The 27,717-nt window shown below is 41.7% G+C and overlaps 4 protein-coding genes across 5 annotated transcripts; 1 reads left to right on the top strand and 3 right to left on the bottom strand.

The window, feature by feature from the left end:
• Nucleotides 1-910: 910 nt before the first annotated feature.
• Nucleotides 911-5,915, bottom strand: LOC117209928 (leucine-rich repeat-containing protein 15-like). The gene is made up of 7 exons (XM_033452395.1): nucleotides 5,309-5,915; nucleotides 5,021-5,171; nucleotides 4,831-4,902; nucleotides 4,117-4,260; nucleotides 3,003-3,390; nucleotides 2,646-2,905; nucleotides 911-1,365 (listed from the first exon to the last, which is right to left on the bottom strand). Exons 1-7 carry the CDS (start codon nucleotides 5,562-5,564, stop codon nucleotides 927-929), a joined length of 1,710 nt encoding a protein of 569 aa, XP_033308286.1. The 5' UTR covers nucleotides 5,565-5,915; the 3' UTR covers nucleotides 911-926.
• Nucleotides 5,916-6,454: 539 nt separating this feature from the next.
• On the bottom strand, nucleotides 6,455-8,518 carry LOC117209931. The gene is made up of 3 exons (XM_033452400.1): nucleotides 8,122-8,518; nucleotides 7,352-7,660; nucleotides 6,455-6,702 (listed from the first exon to the last, which is right to left on the bottom strand). Exons 1-3 carry the CDS (start codon nucleotides 8,141-8,143, stop codon nucleotides 6,644-6,646), a joined length of 390 nt encoding a protein of 129 aa, XP_033308291.1. The 5' UTR covers nucleotides 8,144-8,518; the 3' UTR covers nucleotides 6,455-6,643.
• LOC117209930 lies at nucleotides 8,464-12,937 on the bottom strand. Of its 2 annotated transcripts, none has more exons than XM_033452397.1 (3): nucleotides 11,653-12,937; nucleotides 10,727-11,002; nucleotides 8,464-9,569 (listed from the first exon to the last, which is right to left on the bottom strand). In XM_033452397.1, exons 1-3 carry the CDS (start codon nucleotides 12,359-12,361, stop codon nucleotides 9,349-9,351), a joined length of 1,206 nt encoding a protein of 401 aa, XP_033308288.1. In that variant the 5' UTR covers nucleotides 12,362-12,937; the 3' UTR covers nucleotides 8,464-9,348. The 2 variants fall into 2 exon arrangements, with proteins under 2 accessions (XP_033308288.1, XP_033308289.1); XM_033452398.1 differs by having other exon boundaries at nucleotides 11,665-12,253.
• A 17-nt stretch (nucleotides 12,938-12,954) lies between these two features.
• LOC117209769 lies at nucleotides 12,955-26,430 on the top strand. Its single transcript, XM_033452125.1, has 14 exons — nucleotides 12,955-12,980; nucleotides 13,442-13,748; nucleotides 14,022-14,293; nucleotides 15,160-15,523; nucleotides 16,397-16,733; nucleotides 18,282-18,574; nucleotides 18,641-18,910; nucleotides 19,175-19,464; nucleotides 19,564-19,783; nucleotides 20,289-20,638; nucleotides 21,342-21,815; nucleotides 22,726-22,907; nucleotides 24,742-25,349; nucleotides 26,158-26,430. The coding sequence occupies exons 1-14, from the start codon at nucleotides 12,955-12,957 to the stop codon at nucleotides 26,284-26,286; spliced, it is 4,122 nt and encodes a 1,373-aa protein (XP_033308016.1). The 3' UTR covers nucleotides 26,287-26,430.
• The last annotated feature ends 1,287 nt before the right edge of the window (nucleotides 26,431-27,717 follow it).

Genomic DNA, 27,717 nt, shown 5'->3' on the forward strand with positions numbered 1-27,717 from the left:
AGAACGCGGTCAAAGAGATACGGTGGCTCGCGAAAGTGTTTGAGCACTTATCATAGAAAACATTTATTATTGTGCGTATTATGTAAAACATTTCGAAATTTCATTAGCACTGTTATCGCTATTACATCAGTAAACTCTTAAACAATATTTAGCGACCGTTAGCGTAAGTTAGATGGAAATTTAATGAAATTTCGTAATGTTTTGTGCAACACACATAGTACATTCATATAAATTTTCTATAATAAATGTTCGAATAGTTTCGTCAGCCACTATGTGTATATCTGGTTTGAATTATTGCCCCGTACAATTTTAAAATCTTCCTCTAAAACGAGCTTTCAAGCTTTTTTTATTCTTGATAGTTAGGGAAGAAAATAATGCATAAAACAATAACAGTGCACGTATACGTTTAAACCACAGCGAAAAAGCTTCTTTCTTTTTTGGAGACCGACAGATGAATATGTTTGTATAGCTACTTTGATTTTATCACTTTCGGCAATTCAGTTGAATGAAATTCCTAAGTTTGCTGTAGTAAATCGCAGAGGGCGTAACAGATACGTACTCGGATCTTTTTCATGTCAGGTCTGTCTTGTATGCGTTTAATCTATGCTCATATAACGCTATGTCAGAGAAACGTACAATTCGTCTGCGATCATGTTCATTCTATCCTTACTACCTACCTATGCCTACACTTGACAAGTGCTTTAATCGCTGCTTTTTTCCGTGCTTCTATGAGCCATTTTATACGGTCGATAAAATCGTACGATAAAATACATATATTGTACATAGGAGAGAAAATGACGAGATATGTAAAAAAAAAAAAAATAAAAATAGAGAGAAACTTCGTTCGAGAGTTCTTCGATAACAGCGAATATATACATGTAACGCGAGGCGAGCTGTTTCCTCTTTAAAAAAAAAAAAAAAGGCTGTTATCGTTCCATAGAGAGAGAACGAGACAGATTAAACACGGAAATAGGTTCGTTTCGCGAGAACGGATCGTCCGTGGAAGCTACGACTCGACCGCCACCACTACCGGTGCGATCGACTGGAAGTCGAGGAACCAAGCCCCTCATCGAGGCCCATTGACCCTCGCACAGCTCGTGAAACGTCAGATGTAGCAATAATTTGCCACCGAGTGTGCCAGGACCTCTGCAAACCGCTCCAGCGCCAAATTCCCAAACGCCCAAATCTTCGCCTGGTTTTGTCTCATTTACTCGCGCTAGGTACATTCTTTGCAACCACATGGCCAAATAGGAAACCGCGCAGTCACAGTGCCATGGGTTTCTAGCAAGGCGAAGCTGCTCGATGAACTGCACCGTGTCGAAGATCCGAGGTGGCAAAGAAGATAGATAATTTGACTCCAGCTGCCTAGGCATTCGGGACCGCTCTTGTAGATAATACCGTATCTTCCTTAGTGGCAGGTTGACGTTAACACTTTGACTGCCACGCGGAAATCACATGTTTCGCTGAGCACGCCATGGGAGTATTTTCATTGTTCGAAGGATATAATGGCAAAATAATAATAAATCGACGATGTAAGACAACGTTCTTCCCCGATGCACCGTTTATCTTATTGGTGGTCACGGGTGACTACCGTGGCATCTTGGTAACAATTGATAGCGACATATCGTAACGAGGCTTCGTTCGTTTCAACAAACCATTCGCATTCGTTGTTTCGTCGTTAGCAAAACGTGCAGAATATATCGTTGAAACGTGTAGAAGATATTAGTAGACGGTATTTGCTCATTCTGTATATAATAGCAAGGTATGTGCACACTTCTAACTTCGATTATACGATTATGAAGCAGCATTTCACGATTATCTTCTACGCTGTGTTTATAATATTCGTAGATTAGCCCTCAAACATATGGATGCAAACACAGTACACCGTTAGATGCAAGATTCGTTCTCGTTTTTTTTTATCGATGTTCTAATAAAAATATTTAATCGTTCAATAGGGCACTTTTTGTTTCAAAGTATCTTCTATTTATCGGTTATATTCAAAATGTCCTAACTCGCAATTTTCATAGAGTTTTTACAATTGTAAGAAGTTGAAGCGCGCCGGTCACCGATAACCACCGTGGCGTCACAGGAGAAATCGTGGCTGGTCGTATATGACCAACGTGGCAATCAAAGTGTTAAACTAGGCTATCACTGAAGCAACGACGAGAAATATTTTGTTTGTGTTCCATGTTTCCCCGTATTTATTCGCGTTTCTATTATTAGTCTAATAATAACAAAAGTCTGCTGCTCGGAGCAGCAAACAATTTTTTTTCCTTCATGAACGGCTGAAGAAAAGTTGAAAATCTAATCTCAATACCTCGCTATCTCGATCGCATAAAAATTGTTTATCGAAGAAAAGCAGAAAACACCTGATAACACGTCGCGATAGAAAAACACGTTTCTTCGGTGCGTACAATTTACCAATAATTTCATAATGTATTTGCGCCTGAACAACTCGTTATTAAAAACAAACAGACTCGCTGTGTAACAGAAGCAACAGCCAAACGTTTCTCTGATCGCGTTGCTTCAGGCTCGGGGCAACATCGTTCTCCAAGTTGATATTTGCTAAATAGCGTTTAAAAGATGATGCAACAACGGTCAACAAAAAGAGTTCCTCGTATTGCTTCAATGAGGATGTTACTCACAGTTTGCGCAGACTCGGCGTATCCTCGAACAAATCGGGATGCAGATTGCTCAGGTGGTTCGAGTGCAGAAACAGAGAAGTCAAGTTTGACAAGCCGTGAAACGCGCCACGTGACAGGCTTTCTATACCATTTGCATACAACACCAGTCTCTCCAAACCAGTAGAATTTGAGAATAGTCCCGGTGTTAAGTTTCGTATACGGTTGTGTCCCAGTTGAAGTTCTTTCAACGCTACCAAGCCATGAAAGGCCAACGAATCGATCTATGGCGAGCAAACGGGATTCGTGTGAACCAACGGAAAGAACGAAACGAAGAGTGAGATGAATGAACGATATTCGCTAGTTACATCCGATATTTACTCTGGCTATCTTGTTGTTAGACATCTCGAGGGAGCGCAGACGTTCGAGCGGAGCCAACAAACTCGCGGATATCTCTGTCAGTTGATTGCCCCTTACGTTCAATTCCTGAAGCGACGCTTGCGCTCGAAACAACTCGTCGGGTAATTGTTTTAGCCGGTTCTCTTCCAAACCGAGGTACTTCAGATTCGTCAGATCCTTGAACAGGTCTACGGGAAGGGTTGACAGACGATTTTTTCCTAATAAGAGCTCCTCCAGCGTCGATAAGCCGCGAAACGTTTCTGACGCGAAGCTCGATAGTTGATTGCAGGACAGATCGAGCAGTACCAGCGACGTGGTACTTAGGAAGAGACTTTCCGGTAGAGTTTGCAGCCTGTTGGACGACGCGTCCCTGCGTCGTGACAAATATGAGATGCTGTCTGTATATATTTGTATCTTATTTCAGAAGTAAGATGCAATGCAGACGAGCGAATTTTATCACAGATGAGAATTTCACTCGTGTTTGAGCAGTCTGTTGGATCGTACGAAGACCACAGGGGAATAACAGCACGACTGTCGATTTTTATGCATTTATGGAAAATTTCAAGGCATAGAAACGTACAAAATAACCAAAGTAAGACGAATCTCTATTTAGATCCCATTTCATACAAGTACGAATCTGCGTAAAAATTTGCGTATTTTAATTTCTTGCAGGAGAGCAATTTTAAAATTCCATACAACCAATCCTACATTATTCTCCCTATTTAGGTATGAACGAAAAATATTCTTGCCGATGTCTTGAATATTTCGCAAATATATTTTAATCGGTTACCAATATTTTAGAATACTATACTTTATGGATTTATCGTAATATTCATTTTTATCAACTCGTCTACAACGAGCGTTACTCCGCGGCTATGAATGCACCTTCTTCAATGACACTGCGTGTGGATTACGATAACGCGCGAACAATCAATCGCTCGTCTGCATCGAGTCTAGCTGTAAGAAAAGATGGAGAAATAAAAAGGTGAGATAGAAAAAGAAATTATCGATACGATCGAGCAAACTCGAGCTTCGATTTTATCCACTTGGTTCGCTGTCTCAAAGGAAAAGGTCAGTCGGTTCGAGGATCACTCACAGAATACGGAGATTTCGCGTGCTCAGAAACTGAGATCGGTGCAACTCGCCGAGCAAATTTTTGCTCAGCCTGATGCGCGTGACAGCGTGCAGCGAGAAGAACAAGTTTAGAGGAAGATGCTCGATCGAGTTGTCGCTGATATCTCTGAAAAGAAAAAGAAAACGACGATCATCGAGTTTCGAACACGGCGCACAGTAATCTGGCAAGCGGTGTTCTTCGAGCAACGTCAGAGAATTCTCAATAAATTTCTCAAATAAATTTTGAAGAGTTGTATCAGTTTATAGAAGAAAGAAGTGTCTTTTAACATTAACCGTTGCAGACGCTGTGTCATCTTCGTCGCAAGCATATTCTACTTTATGGCAATAAAACGAAGAGTCGACTGAAAATGCAGTAAAGCAATAAAATCGTTAATATACAATAGTCTTGATAGAATAATGATGTAATTTTCCAGACGACTGCGTAAGTGTAACATGAAAAGTAATAATCGTAAAATATGTGCACGAGTCGGAGTAAGAATCGAGCCAGCCTTCGTCATTCGTGAGTTAAAGTTGAAAAATTGGATTTTACAAGATCCACCAGAAATTATAAATCATACAGTTACAATTACGATTATTCATAACCGGAAATAATTCTAAATCGCTAAATGTAACTTTCCAGACGACTTTTACGATATTTCGAAACGGCGAGAACGGCTTCAACCCTTTCTATACTTACAGATGATTCAACCGCGTCATGTCCAAGAAGGTATCCCTGTGAAGCGCCGTCAGTCGATTGCCAGCCAGGTCCCTGAAAGCACCGTTTTTCCAACGATTTTCTCGATCGGATTCCATTGCCTCTCTGTTCGTTCTTTGACAAAGATACACGACGAGGGAGGAGAAGCGAGAGGAAGAGAGAGAAGGCTTACAATTTCAATACATCCCGAGGAACTAGTTGCGCCGCGGGAAGATCCAACAGATTCTGCCTCCAACAAGACACCGATTTAGTTTCCGGCTGACACCTACACGGCCCTTCCGCGCAAATCTCCCAATCTTCCTCGCCGGAGCTCATCTGCCAAACTGCGAACCATTCGTATTTTCGACGTGTTTCGAAACGATTACGTGGACGATACGATTGATAAAAAAGAAACAGGAAAAAAAACAAAAGAACAGAGGAAAAAGAAGAAAGCTCGGACGAGATAAAAAGCTACGCTTACCGGGTTGCTCAACCGCCCTGAGTCTTCTTTCCAGACGAGATAAACGATTCTCGAGCTCCTCGAGAATCGTGATCGCGACGTTACCATCCGCCGAAATCGTTCCCGTTACCATTTCCGACTCCATTCCCGTAGTTGCGGATCGTTCGAGAGTGGTCTCTGAATGCGCGCAATCGCGAGAAGTGTCTGGTCGCGGCTTACAATTTGCCCGAGAAACAGTTGCCGAGAGCACGAGCAACAATCGAACGACTGGAATCATCCTCGTAGGGAGCAAAAGCTTCTTGTTTCTCGAGGCACCCGGTTCGTTCGACTCGTCGCGCCAACTCTCCTCGCACGTTCGTTCCACTATTCGATCTCCTCTTGCTTCCCTCCGTCATTCTCGTAAGGGCTTCCGGTTTGTGTTCCCGTTAATAGTTGCAGATTTTCGCGTAACGCTCGAGATTGACAAACAATGGTGGAGCTTCTAAGTAAGCTGACGCGACCTCACGATCGCCTATCTACCACTTATCGTAATCGCTGGTACCCCGGCACCCCGACCTCCTGCTAATGGCCACTTGCCTTCGCTTCCATTACGAATCTAAACCTGCTGCCGTGCGTGTATCATTCTTCGAAAGGAAAGAAACGTACAAACGAGGACCAGCGATTTTCGTCACGGGAGAGTTTCACGCGTTTTACCAGTTAGCGGATTTCATGGTAACAATAACGAAGTACGCACGAGTGTATTCGCTGTGGGTAAAAACCGATGCGATTAAGTACATACATTAAGCGAAAAAATATATTTATACGTGTTATGTGTATATTTATGCGTACATACACAAGTTTCACCCTCTGGGTTCTTTTCTGTACGATAGTTTACCAAGTATTAGCGAATGTAATTTGATAAGGATCGTTTTCATTATGAGCCCCTCGCAAGTTTATATTAAACGGAACAATCAAATTCGTGAAATTTTCTTTGCAGAATCACAATTGTTTTATTAATAAATTTGTTGCTATAATGTGACAAAATTTATTGACACTAATATTTGATTTGTGATATAAGGACGATGAGTGTGTTACATTGTTGCTACGTGTACTCCTTTTAACGACGACTGTTGCGTGCGCCCTTTTTGAGAAAAAATCGCTCACCGGGCGTAATTGCAAAACTTGCGGTTTCTCTTTTTACGAACTCTTTTATTTTCATCTTCGGTTTCATTTTCATTCGAGTTTCTTTATTCTCGCCGAAGCTAAAGCTAGAGCTAAAGCCCAAGCACGACGTCACATAAGCATAAGCGTTGCAGGTGTTTTCCCATTAACGTGGACGAAACAGACGGTTGGTGCAACGAAAGATCCGTCCGTTGTTTAAGAGAGCCTCACGCCGCCAGCTCCGGCACACTCGCCCTTATTCTTCATTACCAGCTCTGTAAGAACAAGTCGAAAGGAAACGTAAATTGGCGCGTTGAACCGGTTGAAAACACCGGTACTCGATCGAAATGAAACTTGGCGAGTATCTCGGAAAGAACGATGAACCTAAGATACGAAAAGACTTGACAACTTAGAATACAGAGTATTCTATGTAACTGAATTATCAAGCTACAGGCCTAAAACAGTAGAAGATCGAAAAAAATATCGTTAGCCAAAATTATCGTAAATAGCTCCAAATGCATGTGCAATGTAAAGCGAAAGTGTTCTAAAGACTTTAAAGTTATCGCTATCTTTTTTTAAAGAACCGCAATAATTTTTTTAACGGAACTATTAATCTTGATTGCTATTAGATGCTGCGCTCGAAAATTGCCGCAGATACAAGTCAGGTATATAATTGGGGGATACGTGTATATATCGTATTCAGCTCAAAAAGTCTGAAAACGCTCAATGACCGAAAAGAACACCAACTCCTTTAATAGAACGATATCGGTGTTGGTTTGACTGGTTATACTTTAGATTCATCGTTCCTCGTTACATATATATCGACCAAATTTCATCTCGATCTGTCACCGATTTCAGAATATAGGTATATTCGGAAGGACATGCGCGCGCGAATCACCGACTCGGACAAAGAGACACACTCACTTGTTCCCATTTCGCAGTTGTGAACGTCCAGAGCACATTGGGTACCGAACGTCCTCGGCTTAAAGTTAGCGTCGGTCGGATCATGGACGCAAATCGGATCGTACGCAGCTCCACATTCTTTCGCGCAATCTTTCTTATTCCTTTTCGCCTCTTTGGCCGCCTCTTTAGCTGCCTTTACGTCCTTGGATGCGGTCGCGGTCTCCTTGATCTCCTTAGGCTCTTTGACTCGTTTCGTCGACACGGTAGTCGTATCCGTGGGCAAGGCGCTCGTCTCCTCGATAAAAGCGAGGGCGCACACGACAACCAATGCTAAGTCGCGAAATTATATACCAACATACGATTATCGAATTGTGAACAACGAAGAAAAACGAAAGAACGTTCGCGATCGGTTTGCTTCGACGCGCAGTGCGTGACATTTCAACGATAGCAAGACAAAATTGTTCGTTTCCTTTACTACCTTAATTGTCGATCTTATTAACCCAAACAATTACTGACATTTTACTTAAAATCTATCGAATTAAGAAACCTTTGTCGATTTTATAAGCTTTTCCGTTAATGCGAAATACGATAACGATAAAAATAAACGTATAATTTTCTTCCAAGATCGATCAGCAATTTCTAAAAAGATGTTTTGGCTGTGATTCGCGTGGTACGCAGTGAACGTATTAAATAATCGACGTCCTTTTCCTCCTTCGCACATTATCAAAGTCACGTGTCTGATCGACATATCGTCTTACTTCTCGGACTATTTTTCTCGGTCTGTTACTCACCTAATAAAACGATGGACTTCATGACTTCGTAATGGCTGTGTGAAATTCGGTATGATTAATCTTCTTCGACTTGAACGACAGGCGATACTATACTCATCTGTCAAGACCAAACGACTGAAACGTTGTCGCCTGTAGCGGTCGCGTTTATAAACGGACACACCCCCACCGTGCTCTCCGCTCCGGAAAACTCGAGAAGACCGAGAGGATCACGTAACGGCAATCTTCAAAATTACTCGCGCCTCCGCTCTTTACCAACGAAATTGCTAAGTGTCGCGATTTCGCTGGAAATGGAACAAAACGAGTGGAAAGAAACGAAAGTATATCTGCGATGCGTGTCCAATGTCGACGATATACGTATATTTATTCAACGAGAAGACAACGAGCGAGTCACGTACATCTCGTAATACACATCATATAGGTACATGCGTGTACAGTCGCAGAGACAAATAAGAGTGGATAGGTAGAGGAAGCAGGTACATACGAACGAAGTTTAATCCAACTACATACTATATTAGTGTTATGCTTAAGCTTTATTCGTTGATAGACCGCGGATATTCGAGCGAATTCATATTTTTACGAATATAATAATTAAAAAACGTGGATATAAAATTGCCTCGTCTATCGACCAGTTAGCTGTTTCCACCTCTTTGAAAAGTGTGTACCTAAAATGTGTGGCAAAAAGTAAGCGGTGACGAGTATACTCGTCAAGCAAAGAGTATGCGCGACTGTTATAATATAGAATTAAATTACAATGAAACGACTGTTTTATTCTTTAATTTTATTGCTGACTGAGCTCGTCGATATTATTATCATTTCTTCGCGACGAGTATATTCGTCAAGAACAGTTGACTAGTTAAATATGACAAAGGCTACTATAATTTAAATATCTATATATATTTTTGCATACATTCTTCGAACGTGTATCTTCGAATCTGAAAATTTTCTACGAATACGCGAAAATCCGCGGTCTACTTGTTATATATCCTTATAGTACATACATGCGTTTAATAAATAATAGAAATTAATATTTACACGTTTGTGCGGCAACAAGCCGTATTTAACGAAACTTGATCGATACCTATCCACTTATTTTTATCCTCGACTGTACTAATAGCTAGGTAACGCATAAATACGCGACATGAGCAATGTGATCATGGATGAATCACTGAATGCGGTCGAATCGAAAGATTTCCATAAGTAAGGACGAATCAACGAACAGCTAATAGGCTAAGACTTGGTTTGAAGGCGCCGCGTTTCCTCCATAATATAATTCTGCAATAATTGCTCATAATCGGGCCACGATTGGTCGTTTTCGAAGGCTCTACGAACTTGGCACTCGAGCGTGGAGCATTCACTGGAGCCAGATTCGTTCGCGATCTCGTGTTGTTTCCATGCCTCGTCTACCACCAAGGTCAAGAGGTTTAGTCTGTCCCATACTTTCCAGTTAGCTGAAAGAATAAAACGTCGTTAGCATTGAAATCGATTTTAACGCGTTTGGTAAAGCCACGTTACGTAAGGTAACCTATGGTCAACAGACCAAGTCGATTAATTTTAAATCGTTCGGCTTAGAACTTTACAACAAAGTTTCACTCTTTTTTTTTTTTTACCGATATTCTATCATTCACAATGCGATTAGTGCGAAGAATATGAACGTATCGAGAATTTGTCGGCTATCGGATATTCCTATCAGCGTTATCTTTGCAACGTGCTTGAAAGTACGCAGCATCAGTTTTTCCGATCGGCCATCCATCGAATGGATTTGCTACTGACGATGTACGATCGTGATTCGTCGAATATGCAAAATTTATTAAATTTACTCCTTGATTGCAGGCAGTTTGTACATATTCAACCTCGCGATAGTACATAAAATACTAAATGACACTGTCATGTGCCTTGGCGTACCGTATGTTTCGCAGTGAAATACGTCAGCGTCGTTCAGAAAAAGTCGTGGTGTACTATATTAGGAAACTCACCGTACGTCCTTTAGCCAATGCGTTAAGCGTATAAGAGTAGCTGATAAATTTTATGATTCGACAGAAATTTTCGAATCTTTTCGCAATCCTCCTTTGGCTATAATATTAACAGGACATTGCCATCCTCGAACAACTTGCAATTGTATGCTAAAGGATTATATACCCGTGAATAATAATAACGATAATAGCGATCTATTTGTGTAGCTCACGAATGTTTTTGGAAGAATTTTTATGATTAAGTATCTATATCGTACAATTGTATAGATATATTGTACAAAATTAATTAAGGTAATTTTGAAATTTTGTTACCATTGGTAACGAGAGATCACTTATATCGCATAACCATATAGATAAGGTCGGAAGCGAGTGTACAAACGTATATATAAATTGCAAATTGCCAAGATATTTATCAAAAGCATAAGCACGCTTCGCAAAAACGTTGAAAAGGATTTAAAAAATGCTATTGCGCCGGACGTATACGAATAAGCAACTTTTTGTAAGTCGTTTCACACAGTCGCTTCATTAATATTGTGCATGCACAATTAATTTGAAGTAACTCGAAACCAATCAGACAGTCAAGAATTTCCCGTTATAATTACGTTCTAAATGTAAATCTGAAGAAGGAACATTACCGTTTCGCAAACTTCGGCCTTCGTCTTCATCGTCGTCGTTATCGTTGTTACTCTGCATGTTCACCTTCTTGATCGTCTTTTTAATCTCCAGTTTGGGGATGAAAAGCAGCAGACAGATAACAGCGATAAACTTAACTATCATTTTGAAAATAACCAATTTCAAGAGTATCTTGGCCAGGGTGAAGGCGTTGAGCTTGAGGGCAAAGGGCCAAGAGAAGTCGATAGATGGAAAACCAAGATGCACCGACTCGGTCATTCCATGTGGAACTCCGTACGCTGCAATATGCATCGCGTATTACTATCTTAAATCATAGAGGAAGGAAACGTGACAAACTTAATGGGAGCTGCAAACGATCAATCATATGAAAAATAACGTCCGTACACTATCTTACCTAGCATATAGATTGAGAAAAATAGTGGAAAACCACTGGAAATGAAAAGTACAAGGATACATTTAATCGACAAAACAGAGATACGTAGTAACGAGTAAACAAGGCAATGTGGCAGTAAATATAGAATGTGGTGCACTAAGAATGCACGTTCGTTACCGCCGCAACGAAACTGAACTAGCATGACTGCGTACATCGGAAAAGTATTTAGACATGCAAGCATGCAAATAGCCGCGATATCGTTCGATATCTATATTCAGTGGAGCTATCTTTAAAACTTACATGCTTGATATGGCATTCATGCCGTATACTGTAACTTCCATCGTTGATCGTATCATAATGTTAATACAGTTTCTGAACGTTCGATATAACACACACACACGCATACAATATGCGTATAAACTGTTTCAATACTAGCTTCCGCAGCAAAAAATATTGAAATTACCGCCCGTCTCGATCCTTATCGATTCTTTTTTCAATGATATTGATCGTGCGCAATCCTCTGAAAGTAGAACGTACGCGAAAATAATACAATACCTCGAGTCTCACCTTGCTGTGGCTGAGCCGGATATACACCAATGGACGTGTACTCTCCCCCATAGGAAGATTGATCGTGATAAGGTGGTCCGTATGTTTCGCGCGGTGGTCCGTATGTTTCGCGCGGTGGCCCGTATGTTTCGCGCGGTGGCCCGTATGTTTCGCGCGGTGGTTGCGATCGAGGAGGTCCGTAAGAACTTTTGAGGCCCGAGAAGTCACTGGACGATCGCGTCGGCAAGGAATACGAATCGCTTGGTACCATGGAGAAGGAATCTCTGTCCGAGCTGGTTTGGAAGGATATCTCGGACCTTTTCCCTGCATAGACTGGTCCCACCGATTGTTCCTTTCTTCGTTGAATAGAGCTACTTGTCGTCGCATCTACTGCAACTATTCCTTCGCGAGGATCCGTGCTAGTTCGAGAATGTCTTAATGCGTCCAAATAGCTGTCCTTGCCACGAGTAAATGGACCGCTATTTTTCCATTCAACGCTTCTCGTCGATGGTTCTATTCCCAGCAGAGTCTCTCCTTCGGATCTCGCTTCCATTTTGTCCTCGCGGCTGATAGACGTTGGGACGGCTGCATCGTCATCGTTGGTGATCGTAGTCGCGTTTTTCGAGATTTCGCGAGCGTTCGCGACTACGATCGTTAATGAAAATAACAGTCCAAAGACGCGAAAGATCCGCAAACTTTTCCCGTACTTCTCGATCATCGCTCGCTCTGGCAGAGTAAGCGGAGAAACAGAACTCGCGCGCGCGCGCGTACGTTTACAATAGAGTCGGAACTCTCGATGGAACGATCCTGGGGACTCGAAGTTTTCGAATGACGATAAACCAACGACCGAGGAAACGTACACACGGTTCCATCTTCTCCCCTCGAACGATAACACCGTCGTTGCATATTAAGCGCGTAACGGTGTTCAAGTTCTGTATTCGTGGTTCGTTTTCGCCTCGAACGCTCGAATTTGAATCGTCACCTGCGCCGCGTTACGGTGTCGCCTTTTCGTGCTTCGCCCCGAAACGACGAATCGAAGGGAGCGAAAGAGAGAATAGGATAAGGCGTTCATCAATTGTTATGCATTTGGTGACGTTTTCATAACGGTGTTGCGATTCATCGAACCTCCTACGATCCACTGGCACACTTGTTGCCACACGTCGTACGGAAATCGGTCACGTTCCAATGCGTTCACTCGCGGAAAGGGAAATTCGCTGATCGATCGATGTGCTTCGAGCGTCCCTAGGCAACCAGAATAAACGCCTCGACCCGAGGGTCCTCCGGCTTCTCCAATTTGTCATTGGCAAAGTCATGTCGCTTGTAAAAGTTCGATCATCGTAAGTAAGCAAAAACATTGGTCGAGTGGCAAGAAATGTAACAATTTGAAATTCGCACAGACACGGCCCTCGGTATTTTAATCGAGTGGCGAATAATTTAGTAACTCGACGCGTGTAAATACCGAGAGTCTTTAGTCGAGTAGTTTTAGTAGAACGTGTGCAGTCGTTTAGTCGAGTGGCGAGTAAGAAAGTCGTGTGCCTGGTAATTTAGTAATTTAGTAGCCCGCTGTGTGTAGATGCGAGAATTTAGTTGAGTAGTTTAGTAGAACGATTTAGTCGAGTAGATCTGTTTCGTTAAATTTTTTTTCTAGTCCACTAGGGTTGCCCCTCCACTCGCTACTAACCAAGGAGATTCGTAACTCAATTGTACTAACTCCGGACGCTTTGTACGCACTAAGTAATAAATGGCTATTCGTCGCTCGTCGAGATTACTGGACGTGTCTGTTCTGTTTTCGTTAAAGGAAAATCGGCCGGTACCTACCAAAGCTAGCTTTTTTCCCTTGCTACGCTAAACGAGTGGTCGGTACTGGCCTTACCTCGATCTTCGCTTACAGTCTCAACCATTCGATCGCTAGCTACTTTCCATTTCTTTGTAGGTGGGCAAAGTTTGGAAACTGTCGCGATTTTGCGCTGATCGGAAAGGACACGATCGCGATGGCTTCTGGCATTTATGTCCGTTTCCACGACCCTGCGAGTAAAAAGGCACGAGTAGAACGATTCGATGGTGGCGAGAGAGGAGACGGCGCGTGCTGTCTCGCCGGACTTTCGGTGAGTTCGCGTCCTCTTTAGGTTTGGATCAAGTTACTATGATTTATGCCATTGTCCTAATATGTGTATCCTGATAAATGAAATAGTAGTAGTAATGGAAGTAGGTGTATACACGTGAAATAAGCACCTGAGCATCGTGAGTTAGAGAACCAACAAAGGACGTGGAAAGAATATACCGACATGTCCGTACATCGTACAATCACAGTATCATATCTTATTTTATGCCATTTATCCTTTTGGATCTTTATTAATTTTATCGAGCGCTTATGCAAGGTCGCGCCAATTTTCTCCGTGATTGAAAGGAAAGCCAACCCAAGGATCTCGATATTCGCTTATCCTACGATGCGAAGAATCGGTCAGTGCGCCGGAAGTCAAGAAGCGAATGGCTACTTGTGTTGCGTGTTCGCTGGCACCGAATACCTGCTCGGTCAAGCAACTTTCCCAGACTTTTGCCTGACAGTTTGGCAATGGAAAACCGGTGAACGACTGACAAAAATCAACGGAACGGATATGACGATGTTTGACATCGATCGCACGAGACTCGTGTGAGTAGAATTAGTAATATCTTTCAAAGGTATAGTATTATTTATGATTGTTTCCTACGGCGCAAGTGAAAGGAGAACGAATTAAAAGCAACGTTCTGTAACAAGTTTGTTAAATTCATCGATACTGACGCTATGATCGTGTCTATTTAGCCTGGTATTTTCGTTTATACTTCGAGTATTCGTTCACACGTATGCATCTATACATTTAAGCATTACGTAGAATAATGAAAATTCTGGCATTTGTAAATCGATATATCGAAATATGTGTCTGTCAATTCGACGACTACAGCATAGATTTCTCAGATCTGCTGCTTGCTAGTTGGAACAGGAAAATACTGTTGATGGTATTATAGTCCAATCATGAACGAACCTAGCGTGAGGTCTCTTAGCTATCGGAGAATTGCTGCAAACTACTCTGGTCCCGTTCGAGCTGGTTAATAGTACTGTTTGTCGTTCGCAACTCCTACAATTGATTAAATTTTATGCCCCTACGATCTTTACTCCTACATGGCTATAAATTCAAAATATCCTCTCTCGGATTCTGTTAATCGCCTGTGCAATTTCATCGACTCGTTTCGCACAGTACAAGACTTTTTCACAGATTCTACTAATAATGCGAGCAGAATTTTCGTTTAAAAACTTTTGCACACCCTCCCCACCGTCTCTAGGAAATTCACGCTCACAATTCTTTATATTCCAAAGTGTTGTAGCACCTGCGAACCATTTAACGCGTTCAAATTTCGAATCGATATCTGCAATAGTTTCGGAGAAAACAAATTGTAACGTTTCGTGTGGTTCACCTATGTATGTGATCAAGTGCAATAATACAATATATCGGAATGAAACTATTTATCGATTTTCGGTAGATGCTCGACCGATTCGGCCCACCTGGTAGCACGATTTATGCCATCCACCGGCACGCTTTCGGTGTACCGCGTGTTGAGTTGTTCGAATACCGTTCGACTCTTTCCGATGGAAGTCCACTCGGAGCGCACTGCAGTTTCCTGTTCCTGGTCCACGGACGGAACTTTGCTCTGTTGTGACGAAAGCGGCACCGTTTGGTCCGTCGATTTCGAGCAGCAAGTGGACCCTGGCGTTCGAACAATCGTCCGACCTCTTGACGAAGATGACAGAACGATTTCATCGCAAAGAAACCCTACGTTGGTGGGTCACGGCGATGGCACGTTGGTCGTCGATGGCGCGACGCACGGTCGCGAGGTTCGGGCAACGGTAGGACGCGTGTAACTTGGGCCAAGATACGTACATCGAGATCGTAAAAGAAGTCGGATGTCAGAAATAAGTCAGGTTGATAAAAATACAGGGAACTTGACGAGCCGAAACCTCGGCGAGAATTACGTATAAAAAATAAAAAAGTATTGGGTCAGTCGATAAGTTGTAGATAAGTCGTGTCGATTTTGAGAAGATGGTATCCCGCTGGGGGTAGCCATCCACGCGTTATTTAATAGTAAAGTTAGACAAATTTATCAAATGTCCAGCCGGACAAATTGTAAAGCATAAATTAAAAATAAAAAAAAAAAATGTTGAGATGGTGTTCGTAACACCGTAATTTGGAAAGTACCGCTTTACTCAATGATGTTTGTCCATCGTTCCAATCATTTCAGGATCGCATGGCACAGCTCGGCGTATGAACGGGGAATCGGGACAAAAATAAAAATTCGTGGACCACGTTCACGGGTCACGTTCACACGTTTCCAGATCACGTTCGAGGGTCACGTTTACACGTTGCATAGTGCGGCATTTGAATGAGGACGCGGGACAAAGATCAAAAAATGCATATATACCGTGCAGAGTAGCTGAAACTTGAAATCGGGCGATCCAAACTGGTTAAAAGTCTGTGTATCGAGGTTTTATTAGTATTCCCCCTATTTCTTGGCTCGGTTGAAGTATCCTGAATATTTATTTCTTTGCATAACGACGCACGATGACAATTTTAATGTTTTCCACGCGATAATTGAACGCTAGAGTTGATGGTGGTAAACGATCCACTAAAAATTTACGATCTGGCTGTATCTTGGTCTGGATTATGCATTTGTGGTGTTCACGAGTCATTCGCGGTCGATCTATCTGACGAACCATTGCCAGTTTTACAGAAAATCTTGGAAAGATCGAAACGAAGAATGGCGGCCGGCTTGGACGATTTCGCTACCGTCGTACCCGAGACACGCAGAAAGCGATCCAAGTCAAGATAGAATCTTAATACTTGGGGAGGACGGCGATCTCTTTGAGATAATCGGTCTGCAGCATCGTTGTCCCCCTCGCCTCGAGTTTCTACTACGAGATGACACGGGTTATGCAAATATAGCTGCGTTACATGGCCCATATTTAGGAGCTTTAGACCAAACTGGTCGTCTGGCGATCATTGACGTTGCAACTGGTGAACTTGCCTCACCAACTATACAGTTAACACATCACGGCAAAGGTCGGTTCAAAACTGGAATCGAAAATAATTTATCAGACTGCGGATGTTTTTTTTATGCAAATTCGCATTTTTTGGAATACACTTAAGAAAGTAGAATCTTGGTAGAGAATTATTTGCCCTCTTCGAAAATTTTAGTTAAGCGAAGCACACCGTACTCTCTATTTTTGTAGAATTCGCGTTTGAGAGCAAAGTAACTCGGTTTCATAAACGATGATATCTCAAGCTGAATTAGTCGTCGCGTAGCCACGTGCGTTCTCTGAATCGTTCTTCACTCCCTGCACGCTCTACATATCGCAAATATTCCCTAGATCCTCGATAACGTATCATTCGTACCTTATCATTCAGATCGCTCACCCTACAAACGTGTACAAAGATTCGTAGTTACTATACATAGTGATTTGTGTTTTGTGTATATTTATTTAGAACGATAGAACAGGGAACTGTGATTATTTAACTAATACTATTTCTTAACACTTAGCCAACCGAACGGGGAGATCTCCCTCTTTGACTTTAGCAACGCGTTTTATTTTTTTCTTTGTTGTTGTTGTTATTATCAGTTATTGTTTACCTGGAATTGATCCCAATTAATTGTGCGTCTTTCTCTGTTTTCATAAAGTACAGTATATAATAAAATAGATGAATTTGGTGGTGTTAAAATTAATTAAAAAGTTACACTATTAGTTATGACTAAATAAAGTTATACTCGAACGATACCACACTGTAAAAAAATATTAAGATTATCTTTAGTCATCTCTAATGTTTTTAATTTTACCTATATTTTTTATACTTTTAGTTTGATGTTTTGTATAAACAATGTGTGAAATCGTTAAATACGATCATTACGGCAAAATATAATTAACCACATAAATAATTTTTACACTTCTTCGTTTTTTAAGTAGCGAATATTAGTCCTCTGTACTTGGAAAAATGCGCGGTGGACAGCAGCTTATAGGTGGGTTTTCCCGAGCGTGGTGGAAACGTATAGCTCGCTGTGGCGTGTGCTGTTGGCTAAGCGTTAATATATTTATTAAAACTAAAGCAACTAAATCGACACAACTAATCAACTCCTAAGCGCAACTCACGTCACCCAACGACAGCAATCAACAAACAACAACCTCTTTCTCCATCAAAGCATCCGTTTATAACAGTTATCGTACTCCCATTGTTTCCCATCTTTCGTAATCCTGTATTTCACAGTCACAAATATAATCAGGCACCCACTTTTCTGAAAGTTAGCACTTTCACTTTCTACCTGCACTGTAGTTCGTACCCCATGCAAGGTGGTCGTTTATTATTCTACGATATTAAATATTACATTTATTACACCATGTTATATTATATTTTTAACAATGCTATCACGTTTCCTTTTTTTTCTCATATGCTTACGTGATCTGAAAGAAACCAGATCCGCTTAAACAACAGCTGGTCGATGCTACTGCGCAGTTGAAACGGAAATATCGCGGATTTTAACGCTTGTTTTTTCCGGGTTCTTTTCAATCTGACTAAAATAATTAGAAAGAAACAAATAATAATCTGTGCTAATCACAGTTGCTGATTTCGCCTCGCATCCCGTCTTACCGATTCTGGTAAGCTGCAGCGTCACGGGAAACTGCCTTTTCATCGAATCGTATCCTACGATACCTGTCCGAAAGCATTGCGTTCATCTTCAACGAGAAGCTTTGGATCGCGTCAAATTTTCTAACAGAGGTCATTTGCTGGGCGTTGCCTCGTCTCAGATCGGCCGGCTGTTCCTCTTATCGATGAACGTCGTCGAACTTGAAGAACGTGATTATAGGATGTCAGCCAGCAAAGTCGCGGCCTGGTTGAATCTTGGCCGAAAGGTAACGTAAAACGTCGTATAAAGCTCGAACCCATTTGATCGTCGGATCACATTAATTCCGTGCTAGGTGATCGATTTTTTGATCTACGAAATGGACCAAGATCGCGCGAAAGCGCTACTTCTAGTTGCAAACATGGAATCGAGCGACTCTCGAGCTGGAGACGAGATCATCGTGTACTCGTGTCGACTCTTCGATCGAGATGTCTACGTCGAAAACGCGGATTGCTCGATAAAACTTTTGTCGTCCTTCGAGCACCTGCACTACGGAAAAGAATCGAGCTACGAAATAATTGGTGTCCCGTATCTCACGAAACAGTTGCATCGGCTAGAGTTAAAGGTAAAAAGAGAGAAGTGAAAATTTCGAGAACGTATGTAAATAAAATAAAATCGCGATATCTGACCATGCCACGCAGAATACATACAGTAGAAGACAAAGGAAAATGTTTTAACAAATAAATCAATCTTCCTAAAGATATCATTAACGCGTTCGTATGAATCTAACTGTACATATATAATAGGAAATTTGAAAAATGTACGTAAGCTAAAAAACCGAATCTACAGCTAACATGGAGAATATATGAATCGTTGAATCGATCCGCAGGAAGATTTCCAAAACGCCTTACTCTCGGAAGCTCTACCATCGCTGCACCAAACCAGAAGCATCAGCATCGCCATTCATTACACGAAATCTGGCGTATCCTCAAGCCTGTTCACCTGCGGATTCGATGGACTAATCGTGTGGAGAGACTGCACCGAGCTTCGACGAGTATTCGCTCTGTTCGCCGCGCACCATCGTTCAGAAGCTGGTGGTCGACGCACAGTCCTCTTCAACAACGTGGTCGTTTCTTTGGGTAGAAACGGAGATCTGGTCGCTAATAGATTACCGAACCGGTTGCTTCTTTTTCTTTCTGTTTGCCCTTTCCTTTTTGTTTGCTGCTTCGACTAATCAAGTTGTTTTGCCACGATCAGGAAGGTCGAACAGGAGGATAGTCGAGGTTCGAGGTCAACCGAATCCTACTGTTGGATTACACTCGACGACCGCTTGAAAACGAGAGAAAGCAAACGGGTGGATGCGACAGAGAACGAGGAGATCGAAGAAACGGAGACGTGGATGGATATGGTGATTCGCCGGCGGTCGATGGCCGAGGAGAAACAAGCTCTAGCGACTCGCCTCTCTCTTCTCGATGATTGGAACAAGCTGAAACGCCGAGTAAATAATTATTTATTACGTATCCCGTTTCTAACTGATGCATTTTATGCGATCGGGCTGTAATTACGGAAGTGTAATACGGTAGAACCTCGTTTTGACGAACAGCGCAGGAAACAAGGCAATCCAAGGCGATCCAGTATGTAGACGACATCGGTAAAAATAGGGTTACAGACGGAGCGTTAATGTCATTTTATTTTATTTAGCCTCTTGCAAGTTTTCGCAGCTCCTAACTCGCACGAGCTATCAAAAATCTGTGCGACAAGCGCGAGTTTCTTTCTTTCCTCGTAGATCTTTTTCCTGCCAGCGGATCGGGGAAGGGGCAATCAACAATCCCCCTTCCTAGTTCGAACGATACAAGGTCAGCATTAACTCGTATTATCCGAAGGCACTTAGAGCTTGTATGTCTTCCTGTGTCGCAAAAAATCGCAAAGTGGTAATTAACGATGCCAACAAAGAGCAATCTAACAACGATAATTTTGAGAGAACGCCGTTTTCCTGACGACAGGTAAAGACATTGCTCGACTCGAACGAGGCAGCACCACCAAACGCTCGACTGCCGATTTCTGCGTTCGATCTCGATCAACGTGGTAGAGAGCTCGCGTTGGCAGCGGCCAGGTCAACGGAAATCGAATTGACGAAGAACGCCGAGGAAGAAATCTCGCGCCTGGATCAATCGATACTCTACTTGCGCGAACGATTTTTAGATCCCTTGATCGTCCGACCGAGGAGCATCTTTTCCTTGTTCGGTGAATCGAAGGTCACCAATTATCCTCTCGATAAATTCGTACCTCGGGAACAGACGTATATTCCGCCTTGGTGTCAATTTTCGAGAAGGATGAGAGAACTTGTGTCTAGGTAATTATTATTGTTTTCCACTGTTGAAAGAATTGTTTTGTAACTGGGATAATTATTGATAAGATATCGCATTGACAGAGATGTTATTTAAAAACCAACAGGAAGACGACAGATCTATTAGTCTTATGCAGGATAATTTTCTCGTTAATTGACTCGAAGATTTATATATGTATATACGTACAGTGGCTCGTGAAAGTATTCGAAATCGGAGATCTTAGGATATTTCTTAACTTTGATAAAAATGTGACATTTGACGCGAAGCCTAAATCGCAGGCACTTTTATTAAAATTCTCGATATTACCAACGCATGTTTTCTTATCGTATGATATACATCAAGATAAGCGGATTATTATGGCATGACACGACCATAATTTGTTCAGTGTTGCGGGAAATACAACGATCACCGTAAGATTCTTAAACGAGGATGTATATATATTTTTGATACACTAATCGACGAGATACTTCGTTCTCCGTACAAAATTATGAAGGTATTCGTATCTGAAACTGTTTAGCTTAAATGATACTTTGCTTCAACTTCGTGTAATTGTAAAACTCGGTATGAAAGGCAGAAAGAGATAGTCTTGTATTCGTGTCTTTAGACACGGTATTAATTTTTCAAATTGTGTTTTTTCTCGTCCATAATTATCTCAACGAGAGGAGATCGTTTGCCCGATTCATTTCAACGTTTACGTATCGTATGCAGATTGGAGGGCGAAGAAAATTCACAAACGACCAACGTCGAGAACCCACGGTCTCGTTGCCACGGTTTTGTAGACGCGCTTGAGACGTGCATTATCGCGGATCACCAAGAGCGCGAGTTAAAAGTAAAGTTCAACGAACTGTTTGAAAAGACACGATCAACGAAGCAAAGAGAGATGCGAGCGGCGAACGAACGCTGCGAGGAAATGCGTCGGCTCGTTCTCGAGCTGAAGCGTGTGTTTCACGTGGACGCGAGTGCGAAACTCATCGAGCCTCCACAGTGGCATCCAAAGGAAATAATCGAGGACGAATTCGAACGAGACGCGAGAACGATCGACGATGCACGATTAAATGGACCCGAAAGAAACAACGACAATGAGAAGAACTTAGTCGAAGACGAAGTAGAGATCGAAACGAAAGTGCATGATTTTCGTGAACAGATGCTCGACAGGATGATGGACGGTGTACTGGAAGATAGGTAATCGCATTTTATCATACTATAGATGATACACGATAATACAGTCGTGTAATGATGGTAAAAGAGTTTGATTAGAGATCGATTGAAAATAGAAAAACCGCGTACGTCGTCCTTCTGTGGTTTGTTTACATTTAAGAGCGCCTATGTGACTAAAGTCACCTAGTTCTTTGCAGAGATATGAGAAAAACAATAAACAACGTTAGAGCAGAAGGACGATTTCGGGTTTCAAGGAGGGTGACCGAGAGGTCAGAGTATGCGAGTCGAAAGGTGAGTGCGTTGCGAGAGTCAGAGTTGATCGAGACATCGAAGAGTAGAGGTGAGAGAGCTAATCGAGTCGTCTAAGAGTAGAGTCGTTAGAGTTGATCGATTTGGCAGTGTTGTAGAGTTGTTAGAGTTGCTAATGAGAGAAAGAGAGAGAGAGAGAGAGTGTGTGTGTGTGTTAGATTCGTTGTGACGAGAGTTGCCAAATAACTGTAAAGTTATTTGAGATAGATACGAGTATCGCATTTAGTTTCAGTTAAACAAACATCGTTTTCCGTCCAATTAATACCTGTATATTCAATTCGTTATTAATAAATTGTAAGTAATCGGGAAAAAATTTATACTACTACAGTCGAAATATAAAATTGAGGAATTTTTTAAGAAAGGATCTGTATACAGTAAATTCTAGTCAAATAACAATAGAATTACTCTGGAGCGTCCGCTTATTTTGTAAATATAAAAGGAATTATCGTTTAAGAGTGATTGTAATCACCGATTGAAACGTAACTAATATTAAGAAAACTAAGACTAAACGCGGTTGCATCGATAGACGTCTCTCGCCAAAGCCTTAATTTGTCGTTTTCGTTTGTTACGCGCTCGATGTGACGATGCGAGTCTTGAGTTTTGAACGCGACCTCGGCTGCCGTAGATTGGAACACGATGCAAAGAGAAGCATTCCGAAACCCGACTGTCTCACCCGGAAAGATGCAGCTAGTTACACAGAGGAGGACATTCGGGCAATCGAGTCGTACGAGGAGAAGATTCGCGCTGGAGAAGTCGATCGGCAGAGGTACAAGTCGATGCTGGAGGCCGAGATCGAAAGGATCAGTGGTATGACCAAAGAAACGTAACATTGTTGCTATCTCTCAATTAGGTGACTATCAGTTAAATCGCAACTGTTCGCTTGGAGTCGCGAACCTTGAACGATATTAACCCCTTGCCTTTTACGATTTATGTTGCAACAGCACGTGCCGTAACAAACGGCAGGGTCGGTCAGACGTCGATTTGCCATTTTACGGTGTCCCTCTAAATTTAAACATTAGATTCAACTAGAATCAAACGTACGATAATCACCTATTATACACGATATAGTACCACGCCAGAATAATTTACTTATAATTCTCAATGAGAATTGATTGTAAAATTCTTCCAAATAAAAACAAAAGATTTCACGGTGTGGCTTGAGCATTCGAAGTTGTGCAAATTTCTTGTGTATGTTTTTAATTACTTACAACTAATTTTACGTTGCAAGATGTTCGATAAATAATTACTTCCAATTGATCACTGAACGAGAAAGATTGGTCTTAAAAGTAAATTGAGCGTAAGTCCTTTCTGGAAGAGCCTAATGCTTATATTTCAGGTGTCATTTCTAGGCAGTGGGTTTTCGTCAAAATTTCCAGAGGTACGAACCTCTGTCCAATTTTGTGATTGTCGAATTGACGTGAATGTCTCCCAGGCGGTGCCTCTTTTGCATACCTGGCCGAGGATTCGTTGATGTCCAATTAACGACATCGTTCGATGATCTGTCGTTAAGTTTTCATCTCGAAATTTTATTATTGAGCAGACCTATCGAGCGCTTAAGATATTAGGGTCATCAAGGTGGTCCGAATAATAGACTTTACAATGTGCTATGTCATAAATTCCAATTTCTCAAAAATAGCACACGCTGTCTCTGTCATAATCCGAGGACATCCTCCTATCCCCCTATAATCTCCAAATAGAAACATAATAATCCTATAATCCTATAATCTCAAAACATAGATAGACAGCTGCATCTCCTATCGACTAGAGAGTGTTATTACTTACTAGAGACGAATATTTTTTGCATTCCTGCGCCTACAAACTTTTCATAAATGCGTAAATACCAGCAGTCTAGCAATGAAAACTTTTTTTTTTTTTATTTATTTGTTTAATTACAATCAATTCTCGCGTTGAGAATTTTCAGTAATTTTTCTGGCGTGGCGCAGTGACATGGCTGTATATTTACAATAAGTTAATTCTTATTATAGATAGGTATAATTTGTAGGTATTATAAGTAAGTGCATATGCTTAATTTGGATAACTAAATGAATCTAGCGTTTAGGTCTAGCGGATAGTGCCTCTTCAGACTGCGAATCTGGTCCGTCGTGTCGAGTAGTCCAGTGATTAGAGGGTTTCGGTGTTTGTTGACTCTTTTGCTATATCTGTCGCTGTATTTTGCTATTTCCTCTTTGACTGTGGGTATCTTGAGGTCGCGATGGATGGTTTCGTTGGTAACATACCAAGGTGCGTCTATTAAGGATCTTAGCGTTTTCGATTGGAATCGTTGTAGTATTTCGATGTTGGAGTTACTTGCTGTTCCCCATAGTTGGATTCCGTAGGTTCAGACAGGTTTTATTACGGTCTTGTAGAGGGTAATTTTATTCTGTATGTTTAGTTTGGAGCGTCGGCCCGTGAGCCAATAGAGTTTTTTTAGTTTGTCCTTTAGTTGTGTGTTTCTTCCACGTTAGTCTCCTGTCCAGGGTCATGCCCAGGTATCGGACCGAGTCCCTGCTAGGTACTGTTGCATTGTCGATGGTGACCTGGAAGCAATGAAAACTGAGCTTGAAAATAGACCTACTGTTCTGCGTATTTCATTTAAAACTGAAGGTGAATCGACACGAATCACCCATTGTCCGTGTTTCAGGAGAATTCTCGAACGGCGCAAAGTCTTTCGACGACGAACTGAACGAACTATCCAAAGAAAAGATACAAATCGAAGGATCGATGCTCTCACAGAGATTGACCAAAATGCAGGCGATCCTAGAGCATCGAAAAATCGTTCAGAAAAGACAGCAGATACGACGGACTATCGAGTTGGAACTTGTACCCGCGACGAAGGAGGCTGACACACTTGCCGAAGAACGAGATTTGTTCGAGGCAGGTGTCGCGGAACTAAGAGTCAGCTATGAGAACGCACGTAAACGAGACAAGCGGCTGGAAAGAAAGTTTAGATCGGAGTTTGCCGAACTAAAACCATCGGTGCCGGAGCATCTGTTCCGACAATACCGCAAAAGACCGAGATTGTTAATCGCGCATGGACCCTGCGGTACGTCGGCTGCGTTTCTCACTGAACTCGCTGTTTGTGTCATAGAACAGCGAAACTCTGACATCTTGCCTCGAGAATGTTCAAGCTATCTTCGAGCTTTGGATGAATTAGACAGATTACCGGAAGGACTGCAGAGCCGATTGAAGCCAGATTATTGGCACCTTCTTTGTCGTCTTAGGAGACTTAAGGTAGAAGCAGAGATTAAGGTAAAATCATGCTAGATGATATCATCTACATAGTAGTAAATATAGTATAACATACGAAATTAGAATGTAGGGTAATGTCAGGTTCTTCGAGTTATTTAACGCGTTGAATGATGCACTAGTTTTACAAGGATTACCCCTGGTGCCATCAAATATTATATTATTTCTTCGTGCTGCTACAGTAGATAATTGTTCTGTGTTATTACGTCCCGGGACGTACTAACCATACCACAACTACCATAAATCATAATCCATCCCTTGGTCGTACTTATTCAGGGCCGCAATAATCCTATATAGTTACAAGATTTAGCATTATTTGCCGTTACGTCGTGTAACACTCTACCTAGCCGAGACCATACACCGCGGGCAAGATGGCAACCAGATGTCTTCGGATACTCACTGCGTACCCTCAATAATCTCAAGTACCTTCCATAAATCTCATAGATTTCCTAGTAGAGGTCCTTCAAACCAAACAGACGTCCGTTTCCGAAGAATTTCTAAAGACTATTGTCTACCACGGCTTGACAAGGGACCTACCTCCTACTACCAACTTTCTCTCGACGGCGGTTAAGACCCTTCGTTTAACCATTTAACAACGAAGCCTATTCCCTCACTCTCCTAACTAAAATCGTCACTTATCTATCTTAGAGTAACAGTGCCAGCGTGCTGATGTGCATTAACATACATTGTACTAATTAAACTAAAATTTAAATTAACTATTAATAAATTGCTTAAAGCGAAATTTCGAGATTTCTAATAGAATTCCAACACTTATTGTGGTGTGTAACTAAGAATCATAACTCGTTCGAAGGTGAAAAACTGCGCGATCGGGTTGGCGGAAGCGGAACAGAGCTTGGCATTCCTGCGAAACGCGTGTTGCATCAGCCGAGACAAGGTCGATCAGTGCAAACAGAAAATAGAACAATTAGAAAACTGCTAAATGGATTTTACGGAGGACCAGGTGACCATTTTATCTGCAAAAATGAGTCAAATGCGTACTGATTGCAACGACAGTGCAGAAAGCGATACGGAGGACGTAGTTTTGACATCGAGGAAGCGAGCGAGGCTCGCAAATCGGGAAATTGAGAGAAAAATTCCTCGCCTTGCAAGAATTGTAGATTGGTAATGACACCACTTCGTGTCAAACGTGCCACTGTGAATACGAGAACGGGATGCAAGGATTGCAGGAGTACAAAGAAAACCTGCGACCAGAAAAGGTAAGAGCCCGAGAAGGTTTCAAAGTATCGCTGATAGACTGCAGACGCTTATGCATTTATGAAAAAAGATATGTCAAGAAACGGGCATTTTTCGACTTCCTTGCGAATGACAAATTCTTGCGCGACATTTAACAGCATCTCTCAAGTAACAGAAAATGTTATTATTGGCATTTATCCGAAATACAGTGAGAATTTATTTTCTTCGCATTCTGGTCCACTTACGTAATAACGATTCATCTATATCGACATAATAATTCTTTGGAAATTCTGCCGATAAATCAGTTTGCGTCAGATCGTTGCTACGCCAGAACAACGGTCAACAATGGTCTGGTGGTACTTCGGATTCACCCGTTTCCAAACTTCGATTCATTTACCGGCAGATGTTCTGAAGAATTTCCTACATAGATCGGTATTCGAGGAAGCTTGCATTTTTTAAGTTACATGAATTTCATGAAGATGAATTTTCATAAAATAGTAGCAATAACTTATTCATTCCAACTTGTTAGCGCAAAAATCGAACTTGGTTACATAGATCGTAGTACGTACATTATCTCTGTCACACACTGTTGCCGAATCTGTCTTGCATAATTATTTCTTTGATGATTCATTCGCTGTTCCTACTCTAAAACTACCTTTGACTTGCTATGAAGTACTTTTGTGCCGCAAAATTACTTAAAGCCGTCTCATCGGATACTGTTTTCGTTTCACACTTTGCACAGTAGCCCCCTTTGCTTTGCCTCCCCTCCCCCTCTTTCTGCTTTCTCCTCAGCTAGCATTCCTTTCACGCTCAGGCTTGTTTTATCAATTTCTTTTGCATACTTTCCAGTATTCAAATGTCCGTTGGCTGGTTTTACGATATAAACGTCTCCTTTCCTCTTTCTAAAGTCTATGTTCTCCAGGTTGTCATGCTTCGCTTAAATGTGCATAAATACCCGAACTCTAATCATCGCAGGTCACAATCGATACAGTTCACGAAAGTTTGCCCGTAAGTTCGTTAAACTTACTTCGATTGCGAAAAATCTGACGCTTGTTGTTCATTCACAGCTGATCGGAAACGCTCGTGACGCTAAGCACTACGATAAGGAAACCTCCTCCTGTTCGCAGGAGGGATGAAAAGGATTACCGAACACAGGGTAAGTGAGCGTTTCGAAATA

Source organism: Bombus bifarius, unplaced genomic scaffold (assembly GCF_011952205.1).
Source record: "Bombus bifarius isolate JDL3187 unplaced genomic scaffold, Bbif_JDL3187 scf7180000008194, whole genome shotgun sequence".
Classification (NCBI taxonomy): Eukaryota; Metazoa; Arthropoda; class Insecta; order Hymenoptera; family Apidae; genus Bombus; species Bombus bifarius.